At 42.3% G+C, this 12,325-nt stretch overlaps 1 protein-coding gene across 2 annotated transcripts; it reads left to right on the top strand.

Moving 5' to 3' along the window:
• The first annotated feature begins 107 nt into the window (after positions 1 to 107).
• tm7sf2 (transmembrane 7 superfamily member 2) lies at positions 108 to 11,079 on the top strand. Of its 2 annotated transcripts, none has more exons than XM_085420209.1 (11): positions 108 to 183; positions 1,083 to 1,165; positions 2,018 to 2,214; positions 2,692 to 2,746; positions 3,134 to 3,328; positions 3,621 to 3,724; positions 6,033 to 6,152; positions 6,234 to 6,402; positions 6,505 to 6,585; positions 6,747 to 6,869; positions 10,598 to 11,079. In XM_085420209.1, exons 2-11 carry the CDS (start codon positions 1,093 to 1,095, stop codon positions 10,756 to 10,758), a joined length of 1,278 nt encoding a protein of 425 aa, XP_085276335.1. In that variant the 5' UTR covers positions 108 to 183; positions 1,083 to 1,092; the 3' UTR covers positions 10,759 to 11,079. The 2 variants fall into 2 exon arrangements, with proteins under 2 accessions (XP_085276335.1, XP_085276332.1); XM_085420206.1 differs by having other exon boundaries at positions 114 to 252.
• Positions 11,080 to 12,325: the final 1,246 nt, after the last annotated feature.

The raw sequence follows: 12,325 nt of genomic DNA, 5'->3' as shown, positions 1-12,325 counted from the left end.
GACGATCGCATTTGATTGGCTAAGCCTTTTTCTCCCACCCTCTTCTGATGACCGCGGAGCCTCCTGATTGGCGCGGGGAGGATTTCGTGCTGCGGTAACGTAGTGGGGGCGTGTCCGTGTGCAGGTTGCTGGATGGACGCTCACGAGCTGCCTTGATGCAAACATCCCATTTTGCAGTAACCGGTAAGAAGCTAAACAGGACTACAGATTTGCACTCTTCGTGTTTGCGGAAAGCCTTCAGTTCGTTCACAGGTAACTGGTCCGACCCGTGTTTCACTGTCCACAGCAGAACTGCTCAGGAACTGACAGCAGCTTGACCTGAACTTTGCCTTATTTATTTATGGCACCCATGGCAACAGTCCAGCACGGGTGTGCAGAAATAAGCAGCAATTTAACATTTTATAAGAAAAAGGTTTTTAAATCGAACCATAATGACTTTTTGATGACTCTTAATAGTCTCGTTGACCATTTCTCTTGCTTTTTGTCAAGTTTGATTATTAGCCCACATTTAGAATTCCCTTTGAGTATTTGAATGCATCATTATTGTGGCCTCGCCATTCAGTGTGAGGGGTTTACATCAAATATAGTCTGAAAAGTATGCACCTGTAGAAGAAGTACTTGGATCTACTCTGGTAAAAGTACAAATAGAATCATTTAAAAATTACTCTACTGCAAGCGGAAGCCCTCAGCTTTAGATTTTACTGAAAGAGGAGAGATGCCTTTGAAGTCAACTTCACTTTCCTGACAGCTTTGTTACAGAAAGAGTTCAAACGCTGACAGTCTTGTTGGTACAGTCTGGTGGAAATCTCAGTTTGTCTAACCTGAGGAGGGCCTCTGTGGGTTTACAGGGTTTATTAAATCAGTTATAAGTGTATTGCAGTGTGTATGCTCTTTGAATCTCCGGTTTTAGATAATCATTACTGATTGCTGGTAATTGGTAAAAAGTGCCCAATAAAATGGAAATACTCAAGGGAAAAAGTTCAAGCTTCAAGATCTTAATAATAATACAGTCTCTGAGGGGTTTGTGTTGTCATTCTTACAACCTTTTAACCTATTGTATTTATTGTCTTCTTTTTAAACAGGAGCACAATAATGAGACCAAACAGTCAAGCACTCAAACACAAACTGTCACATGACTCAGAGAGGGAATTTGGAGGAACCCTGGGTAAGTCACAGCAGTGTGTCTTAATGTTGCGCTAGTAGACATCTTTGATTTAGTTTGATGTCACGTTGCCATGATCACAGTGCTGAGCATTGATGCAGCATGTGCCATTGCTGCACTAAACTAGAAAAACAACAGCAACTTTTCTTTCCTTTGATTCATTCATGCATTCTGAAGCTCAAGCTGCTGTCTGCAAATGCAGTGCTATCACATTACTTGCATTTCCCTGCAGCTAAATGCTGTTTTTATATACAAATTAGATAGAAGCTAAGAGGATCCTGATTTTATAAAAGGAAGAAATAAGCGGTGGTGATCATTTTAGCTGACATACAAAAGAACGTTTACACTAATGCGCTATTTATGATGCTGACACTGCCTAGAGATGTGTTGTTTTATTAAATTGAGCAGTTTGTTTGGTGGACCATAAGATTGATGCCTCAGTAAAACTAATAGGATGTAGGATGTTGCACTGTAGTAATGATCGCTGGCATCACAGCATCATCTCCGTCATTACACCTCTAATCAAGAATCAAGGCAGCCTCCTATGTCAGATTCATCATTGCTGAAGTGAAATGTGCTTGATGCTTCATGTCGTGCTTTTCCAGTTAAGCTAACTACAGATTTCACATCCGCCACTACTGATGTTTACAGTCAGCTGACTGAATTGTTTTGCTACTCTGCAGTTATTAGAGTTACCACAGTTTACCTGCATATGCATTATTAATGTGCTGCAATGCCAAATCTCCACAGATGCTGTTTCACTTCTCTACATGTTGTCTCAGCCATGCTGTCTTAACACGCACCTAACCTGTCATCATACTTTTGTCTGATTCTTTAATTGTATTCATCTTTCAGGTGCCGTGTGCATTCCCATCTTTCTTCCGTTAACGGTGCTGTTCCTGATCTGTTTGAGCCGATCTCCTGAGGCCAGTTTGTTCCAATGGCCGCCCCCCCTCCCCTCAGCTGACCAGCTGTGGGACCCGCTGGCCCCCGTGCTTCTTCTTGGGTGGTTTGCTTTGCATGCAGTCATCTATTTGATGCCATTAGGAAAGGTACGGCATGTTCATCAGCCCAATTCAATGTGAAACTTACAGTGAAATCTGCTGTGGGTTTGTGATCTAGCTTATGTGTATACTGAAGCTGTAAACATAGCTTTATAACATGCTGTGTGTAATAATTAATACTAATAAATCAGAAGATAATTATTGTCTGTTAAGTTCCAGTCGGTGTGATCATCCTCTTGGTTAAATGACTGTACTCTGCAATTAGAGTTCTTTCAGAGCTACACGCCTCAACACTTCTCCTTTGCTACATACTGAGAAGTTTATAAAATACAGCGACCTGTATAATACAGTTCATCTGTGGCTATAGGCGCTCTCTGCCTATAGAGTCCAGCATTTTTACAGAGGAACTTTCTAAGCTGCACAATTATGAAGAAATGAGAAAGAATGGGTTGAATTATTGACCTTATGACACTGTAATAGGTATGCAGCATATGATTTGTGTTGTATTCTGCTTATTGCCTGCAGGTGTCTGAGGGGCTGGTGCTCAGAGATGGAACACGCCTCAAGTATCCCATAAATGGTATCGTTGAGCAGGGCGCGATATAACTACAAGCATTTCTGTTTAGGACAGAATCTGTGCGCCTTCAAGAAACAGATTTAAATATTAAACCTAAGTGTGAAATAATTTGTAATCCTGCTGCACTATCTGCAATGTTTCACAGCTATTCTTTAGTATTATACATGTTTTGACTGCAAATGTGTTGTTCACAGTTGTGTTGCTGACTGTAGTATATTTGAAAAAAAAAGAAAAGAAAATCTAAAATCCACAGGTCTGATCTAAAAGTTGAAGTTACATAATACTCAGCTCTTCCAACTTTTACCTTTTTCTCCATGCAAGCCTCTGTCAGCCTGCTTATCTCGCTCCTCCAGGCGACAACATTTTGTGTTGTTTGTTTCCCTCCCTCAGGTTTTCATGGCCTGTGCATCAGCGGTGTGTTCCTGATGTTGTTACTGGGGCTCGGGGCTCCTCTGGGGTATCTGTTTGAGCTGCTGTTGCCTTTGGCAGTATGTGCAATAGCAGTGTCGTTCCTGTTCTCCATCTACCTCTACATCCGCTCCTTCTGGGCTCCTTCCCATGCGCTTGCTTTGGGGGGAAACACAGGTGAGATGTTGAGGATCATTAATAAAGGTTGAATCCATGCTAAAACACGGTTTGAACCCGGCAGCTGGCAGCATTCAGTGCGTCCACAGGCTTGTTGTATTGTTTGCTGGAGGATTTGGGTGTTCCTGTGGGTAATTATCTAACTGCCACACTCAACAGGAGCTTGTAGGCATTATGCATGAGGCAAACTGTTAAGTGAGATAGCGCTCCTGTAATTGCTACTCTGCTACCTTTATGTCAGCATGTAATTATAGCATTTGATTTTTGTGATTTTCTCTTTGATATGATTTAGGAAACCCGCTCTATGACTTCTTCATCGGGCGGGAGCTAAACCCCCGGATTGGAGATTTTGACCTGAAATATTTCTGCGAGCTCAGACCGGGTCTGATTGGCTGGGTGAGTTTACCCAGAGTAGCAAACTACTTGGCTCACCTTAACACTGTTCAAAGATTTATAAATACAGTACTCTATAAGAGACACATTTGAAAACTGTCTCTAATGAGATAACAAGGTCCTTTTAAGTTAGTCGTCATCCATTCATTCTCTTCCACTTATCCAAGTGGCTCCACTATCCTATCCCTATAGGCAAGGTACACCCTGGACAGGTCACCACTATGTCTCAGGGTTAACACAAAGAGACAAACAACCGTTCACACTCGCATCACACCAGAATCACCAGTTAAGCTAACCCCATTAACTGCATGTCTTTGGACTGTGGGGGGAAGTCAGAGTACTCGGACAGAATCGACACAGCCGCAGAGAGAGCATTCAGACTCTGCACAGAAAGACCCGGCCAGATAATAGAGTCTTACCTGGATGCATTTGTAAGTGTGCAAAACACCTTCAGATTCACGTTGCATTAAATAACATTGATGGTCATTTCTGTCCAAGAGCCCAACATAACCAACAGGTGGCGGTATTGCTCTCCTCTGAGCTTCCATAATAATTTGCAGTCTGTGAGTTTGACACAGTCACAATCAAAAGCTTTTCTCCCTGCTGACCTGACACAGTAAGACATTTGCTGGAGGACTGGGGTGCGCGCAGCTATCCGTGTCTGAGTCATCAGACTAAATTAGACTAAATGTGCTGTAGAACCTCAAACAAGATCCCTAAAATGACCACGAGGTTCTCAGTGTCATCGCCGGTCACAAAAACGACAGCACCGAGACTGCAGAAGGTTGAAGCGTCTCGGTAAAGCACTGATGCGAGCAGCCGTTTTCCTTTGGTATTTACAGTGTACAAAGGAAAAACCTTTGCACATGTGAATGTTTTAAAGCCATGTGCGTGGGAGAGCCCAGAAAAAGCCTCCACCAACTGGCTACAGACACTGTGTGGGATATTTTCATTTCCTGTTCAACGTCCAAACTACTTTCTTTTAACGTTCAGCATTTCACAGTTGTTGATAAAGTCTCAAATATTAAAGCACAATGGGCTTTCTTAATAATTTAATGGATTCCTTGGACTTTGGTATAATGGTGCCAAATATTGCTTCTTAGATCTAAATCAGCTTCATATTTAATAACTCAGTTTGAGTTATGGAAGTGTTTATAGCTCGAGTGTGAAATATTTGTTTTGTTTCTGCATTCTCGTGTATCATCAAGTCGGAAAAATGTACACGATGTATGGATTTCTTTTCCCACTAGGAACATAAATGACAACAGTCTGGGGAATGAATGCAGCTGCAGAATATCCTTCACTCAGAAAGCATTTGGAGTGTGATAATGCATTTGTTAATCATTTATTCGATTAGTCCAAATGGCAGACAATTGATTGGCGTGCACGCTGTAATTATTTGCACATTTTTTTGTTCTCTAGACTCTGCACTCCAGCTCATTCCATTTGACATAAAATGATGGATCACAGCGCCTAGTCTGGGCTTTCATTCGAGCACTGGAAAGACTCTGTGCGAGATACGGTTAAACGTGTCGCCCTGAATCACAAATAGTTCAAATGTAAATTGGACATTTACGCAAAAGACCTCACATGTGACCCAGAGTTGACTGCAAGCTGTCATTCAGATTGAGGTGATTCAGAGGAGGTGAAGAAGATATCAAGGACTTGTTTGACGACATGACTGGTTTGCCAAAAGTTAGATTCATTCTTAATTTTCACTCAAGAAAACTGGAACAAGACCTGCAAATGATCTCATGGATGGATAAGGCTAAGACTTGACTTTTAATGAAGTCTATACTGTTTCATGTTATGTTAGATTAAATGTACCTAAATACAGAGTAGGTTTTTACTGTATGTTTATAATCAATTCATCACAGGAGGAATTTTCTTATTTAGAAAGACAGAAAATGGGACATGTGTCTTATATTTCACGCACAAACGAAAGACTCGATTAAGTGAGACATTATTTGGCAGATTATTAATCCTAAAAACAGTGGCTCTGTAGTGTAGTGGTTAATTTGCCTAACACATGAAAGAGCCCCTGTTTGAGTTTGGGAGGAGATGAAAATCCCTGGGAGGGTAGCATCAGGTAGGGCATCATCTGTAAAAATCGCATATGTGGATCCATCCACACGAGAATAAGTGACCAGCCAAAAGAAGCTTTTTATTTATTGCAAAATAAATAGTAGAATAATGACAGCATCCATTTATTTTAGTTGGCAATCTCATGATCACAGAAGGAATTTGTCTGCCCGTGCAAATGAACACACGCAGCCCCACTTGTGTTCATCATTATTCACGACCCCCTCAGGTGGTCATTAACCTCGGCATGCTGATGAAGGAGGTGGAGCTCCGAGGATCCCCCTCCCTTGCCATGATTCTGGTCAACAGTTTCCAGCTGCTGTACGTGGCGGACGCTCTGTGGAATGAGGTGAGAGTCACACTTTTTTTTTTTTTTTACTTTATTTGATCACTGCTTTTATTTAATGTCTGCTTCATTTTGCTGTAACAGGAGGCTGTCCTGACCACCATGGACATTGTACACGATGGTTTTGGTTTCATGCTGGTCTTTGGTGATCTGGCCTGGGTTCCATTCACGTACGGCCTGCAGGCAGCCTTCCTGATTGTGCACCCCCAGACCCTAAGTTCACTCAAGGCTGCAGCCATAATAGCACTGAATGGTAATCGCTTGTCAGCTCTTTTCTGCTGTTCTGCTGAAAAGTGGCTGAAAATGAATAATGAACCTTTTTTTTGTTTGTTTTTTGGGGTTTTTTTGCTGTCAGGTATTGGATATTACATTTTCAGACAATCCAACTCACAGAAGAATCAGTTCAGGCGGGACCCCACTCATCCAAGTGTCACTAGTCAGTTTGTTTCCCTCCGTTTTTATCTTTATCTTTTAATGCATTCAGATAAAGTCTTTTTTTTTTTTTATTGATTTCCTCCTCACATCAAAGTGGGGAGGGAGACAGAGAGTTGGTAAATCTTATTCAGAAATATCGGTGCGTTTTACGACTCCCTACAGGACTGGAGACCATTGCCACAGCAACAGGGAAGCGGCTGCTGGTGTCCGGCTGGTGGGGTCTCGTTCGTCATCCCAATTACCTTGGGGACCTCCTCATGGCCCTTGCCTGGTCCCTTCCGTGTGGTAAGACATCTTAAAAGCCCTCTGCCCTTTTTTTTTTTTTTTTGCTAGAAAAGAAGGCCACGCTGACATAACAGTTTTTTTTAGCATATGTGGGTGAAGTCATGGATAAGAGATTAATGTCAGGCTGAGTAATAATCATCTTCAGCCTTGTTTATTATTAGTATGGATAATGATGGCTGGTTGTGTTAATGATCCACTGTGAAATCCAGGTTCTTTTTTTTCTCGGAAACTTTACTTGTATGCATGTACGAAAGTTTTGACCTCCTCATTATGAATGTCACTAATCCCTGGATTAGTGACATTCATAGCAAAGTAACTCATAGCAAAAGTCATAATCTTTCATTTTTATTGTCATTATACCTCAAATTGGTCGTTTTAAGAAAATCTTTACGTTTGTATTTAGCTGCAAGGACCCCAACCCCAAATGCATTTATTGATAATGAAGCAGCAAGCTGCGGTATGAGGAAGCCTTTATCGGTTCAGGGGTGACTCGTGAGCCTGGCATATACAACTGATCGCTTTGAGAAAGACTGACCAACAGAAGAAACAGGAGAGGGAGAATGAATGGGTGTGTCGCTGCCGCACAAGTAGAGATTTACAGATCTATGGCCAGTAGGGGAGTGTTTGCGGCGTGCTCCAACTCCTTTGAGTTTATCTACCTTTATAATATGATTGGAAAGATGTGTTTTTGGTATTTAAATAGCGTTTTGTATGGGGTGCTGATCCAAGGATTTTCAAATATTTTAAACTTAACCATGAAAACCTGGCCAAGTCCAACACCAGGAGCAAATAATTGCCAGTAAGTCCAAGCTCTCACTGCAAAATGAGGGCCAAATGGATCATAGCAATGGGTCAGATACCCCACACTCCTGAAGCACATACACATGAGGGTTACAGTTAGACCCCTTCTTCAAGTCCACAAAGAACATGACTGGTTGTGCAAACTCCCACACACCCTTGTTGTGGAAGTTTTCCATTTAAATAAAGCCTGCAGACGAGCGGTAGCTAACATTCTTTAATCAAAGCACACAAAGAACAGACAACCAAGCTTGATGGAGCCCCTGCATGTCCGCGGGACAGACGGTCAGCAGAGTTCTCCCTGAGTCTAACATGGCTCTCAGTTAAATACCTTCTCCAGGAACAAAAGGCAGTACACAGCTGTTTCACACCTTAAGGTTCACACTCCCTTGCTACCTCCCAGAGTCCTCGAAGAGACAAAAGACTCTTCCTGTGGAGTTCCTGTTTCCCCCAAGATCCTTACTACACCCCCTACCATTTGTCTTAAGACATGTTAAAATCCAGTGGCACCAAGGCATTACAATAAAATAATGTGATTAATACATAAGTAAAAGAACTTCCTATACACCCTCAAACATGCTCAGCAGGATAAAGAAGCAGTCCAGTATTCCACAACCAGGACGAAAACTAGATTTTACTACATACACTACATACAACTTCTTTAACTGAGCTTCAGGAGGACCAATGTGGACAAACTTCTTCTCTAGTACATCTAGTAGCTTAATATTTCCAGCGAGGCTTAAAAGTGTGATCCTTGTGTAATTGGTCCTGGAGGACATCAAGAGCCTTAAGATGCTTCTAGAGAATCTGATCCACCCCAGGGGCTCTGTGACCAAGGAGCTGTTAAACTACCTCAGTGACCTCACCCCCAGTGATGGGTTGGTCATCCCCCTCACTTCTTCTCTTGATGTGGGTTTGATCATAAGATTGAGGGGGTCCTCAGTGGAAGTATTCCGTCCACTGCTTGATTATATTAAGTTGAGGTCAGCTGCTTTCCCATTCTGTCACACGACAGTATCCCTGAATCGTTTCAAGGCTGTCCAAAAGTCTTGTTTCTTGCTCTCACCCAGTCCTCCCTGACCTTCCTTCAGCTACTAACAGGGCTGAACTCTTTGCTGGCAGAACAGACACCAGCCACTTTGCAGCTGCAGATTCGTGCAGCATGTTCCTCTTTTTAACCCAACCTTCCTTTGAGTGCTTCAGAAGTTGTGCTGGAGGTTGGGATGAAAATCTCACTCACAGACTGGGGGCTCTGCAAAATGGTCCTCACTGTACATTTGGGTACACGACACCTGTCCAGGACCCTGCTTACGAACACCCTTCTTCTTGAACATGGTGTTTGTTTTTGACAAACTGTACTTAGCACAGAAGTCCAACAGATAAACATCACTCTGGTTCAGATCAGGCAGGCCATTCATCCTGATCAATCCCCACCTGGTCTCACCTGTTCTGTCACAAAGTGGGATGGACTCAAGCGCAGACAAGGCAGCTAGAATACAGTTCCGTTTATTACTATACAACACCAGGTGCAAATATATACAAGTGAGAGGGCGGGGGGAATCCAGGGCACAGGGAAATCCGGGAAAGGAGCTGTTCACACACGAGGGACTTCACAAAAAACACAGCACACCAGCAAGCCTGCACACCAAGGGTTCCAGGGAAACAGAATTCCTGTTTACAGACAACAAGTGATTAATCCAAAGGGTCAGCGATACGAAAAGGCAACAAGAGACTAGTACTCCGGAGCTTACTACCAAGGTTACTCAATAGTCCAGCGACGAGATGCTTCCAGCCACTGCCTTAAGTAGTGGATGAGTTTAGGCGATGAGCCACAGGTGTGTGATTAACCTCAGGTGCGAGGGCCAGGGGCGGGAGCCCGCAATAAGCTCTGCCCCGGCGAGACACGGCAAGCGTGAGAGAGGTAGATGTAAACAAGAAACATATGTAGCCAACCTGAGTCAGCCAGGCAGATACGGGGACCATGACATGTTCGGTGCCCACGGTGGAGTCTTAATGGCAGGGGTACCCTGAACTGTTGCTCAGCACTTAAGGAACAAACAGCAGTTAAGACCTGTTTTACCCCTCCTCACCGAGCCACTATTGTTTTTCTTTTTTCTTTTTTTTTTGCATTGTGGTAAATACCGGATGGAAAACAGCCTCAATCTAACTAAGCATTTAATGCCACATTTTGTGTGCTCTCAGTACAGTTTGATGTGGTTTTGGTTATATAAGGAATTAATGGCCTTGTGCACTGTGATATTTTTTTTCAGACTACCTCCATGTCCTTATGAAATATTTGCATTACATTTGCAACTGGTGTGCTTCCAACAAAGGCAGCAGGAAACTGTTCTCTTTGTTCTTCTGTAAATTGCCCTGTTCTCTCAAAAACCCACTTCCTGAAATAGTGACTGTCAGACTTTTGTATAGCTGACACTCTCATTGGTATTCAACATTATGTGACTCATTTGTCTCTCTGCTTTTGTAATTGAGACGCATTCTTTAGTTTCTGCTTTTTATCCTTTTTTATCGCTGTAGCACAAACTGCAAAAATATGCACTCCAAAAAAAAAGTGATGACAGATGAAAGCTGCCCTAACAAACGAGCTCAGTGGTCCCCTGTAAACCTGGACTGAGGAAGCGCTGACTAAAGGGACAAGGGGTACTGCTCTGATTACTGTGATGAATCAACACTGAATATTAAGAGCTTAATTAGACTGGTATTCACTGCAGGGCTTTTGTACAGTAAAGACTGAATAGAAAGTAAACTGCTATTTGCAGAGGAGGATGTACACTTGATTGCAGCTTGTTTTATACAAATCACAAATGCTGATGTCAGTAGCAAAAGAAGGTACTAGTTTTTTTTCACCATTCATTACTGAATCATATAATACTGTCTTGTGTTTTTTGTCATATGTGCCTCTTTATTTATAGGATTCTCATATCTTCTGCCTTATTTCTACGTCATATACTTCACCGTTTTACTGATTCACCGAGAGGCCCGTGATGAAAGACAGTGTAGAGCCAAATACGGGCTGGCTTGGGACACATACTGCCGACGTGTGCCTTACAGGATTTTCCCTTATATATACTAAGAAGAAAAGAAGATGTGGAGGAGAGGGATCTGAACTGCCGTACAACTTATTGAACACAAACCTAGCAATAATTTCATGTAAATCTATTTTCAGTGAAACAAAGATGACTAGCGTCTGCGCTCCACATCTCTTTGGAAAAACAAATATGACTTAAATACTGATTGGACGGCAGAAACAAATCCATAAATATCAGTGCCTTTGTTCAAAGAATGTCTGCGTAAAAGCGTTTTTTACAGTGTCTTGTTTTGTTGTTGTTGTTGTTGTTGTTGTTGTTTTTTAAAATGTGGTGCCACAGTAAACTACATTGGAAATAAACAACTACAAAACACCAAGTATTCGAAAGTGTTATTGAAATAAAATAATTATATTATAATATGAAGATAAAACGTGATGATGTTTTACATCGTTGCATTATGTATGCAGAAGTCAAGCCCATTCTTTTGTGAAAATGTGACTCATACACTCAGTGGACACATCCCTTTAGTGGGTTTCCACCACATCCCAAAGGTTCTGTATTGGCCTGAGTTTGGTAATTGTGAAGGCTGTTCAAGCACGGTGAACTCATTGCCACATTCAAGAAACCAGTATGACCTGATCTTAGCTCTGTGACGTTGCAGCATAGAAGTAGCCTTCAGAAGATTGGTCCACTGCGGTCATAAACGGATGGACATGGTCGGCAACAATACCCAGGGAGGCTGTGTGCTATGAACCCCCCCACCAGAGTGGATCCACATTGTTTCACACCAAATTCAGATGCTACAATCCAAGTGTAGCAGCAGAAATCCAGACTCATCAGACAAGACAACATTTCTCCAATGTTTTTGCAATCTTCTGTTCACCTTTGTTCAGCCTGTGTAAACTGTAGCCTGTTTCCTGTTCTCAACTCAGCGGAGAGGTGCTCGGTCTGCTCTTCTGCTGCTGTAGTCCATTTGCATCAATCTGGCCCTTCTTCTCAGACTTTCCTCCACATTTTCTTCCAGAGAACTGCCGCTCGCTGGAGATTTTCTGACCGTTGTTTGCAAACCACGGAGATGGTTGTGTGGGGGAAATCAAAGCATATCAGTGGTTTCTAAAATACTCAGACCAGCCCATCTGGCACCAACAACCTTTCTTCGCCATTCTGATGCTCAGTTTGAATTTCACTAGCTCTTCTTAATCATGTCTAAATGCACTTAATTGGGGCCAAGTGATTGGTTGATGAGATATTTGTATTGATGCGCAGTTGTAGAGGTGTACCTAATGAAGTGGCCAGGGAGTGTAATTTTTAGTAGTAAAACCACAGCAGCTATTAGGAGCCACTTGCTATGAACATGTCTGTTTTTAGCTAGCTAACCTTTTAGAACCTGTTATCATCTTGTTCAAATGGATTCTCTTTCCAGGCTTCCAAGCTACAATAGCAGATGTTTGCCAAGCCTCTAGGCTTTTTAAACATTTGTTAGGCTTCATCTCTGAGCTCGCTCTGTTTCAAATTATTCTAAAGGAACAAGTACACGGCAGATATTAGTACCAGTAAATGCAATCAGAAGCTGCTGAAATGGCCTCTGTCAGCACTAAAGCAATAATTACT

The sequence above is a fragment of the Rhamphochromis longiceps genome, linkage group LG10, assembly GCF_057381845.1.
Source record: "Rhamphochromis longiceps isolate RC_006_pf linkage group LG10, R_longiceps_female_GT1.1, whole genome shotgun sequence".
Classification (NCBI taxonomy): Eukaryota; Metazoa; Chordata; class Actinopteri; order Cichliformes; family Cichlidae; genus Rhamphochromis; species Rhamphochromis longiceps.
Note: the sequence above shows the minus strand (reverse complement) of the source record. Positions and strands in the feature narration are given on the sequence as shown.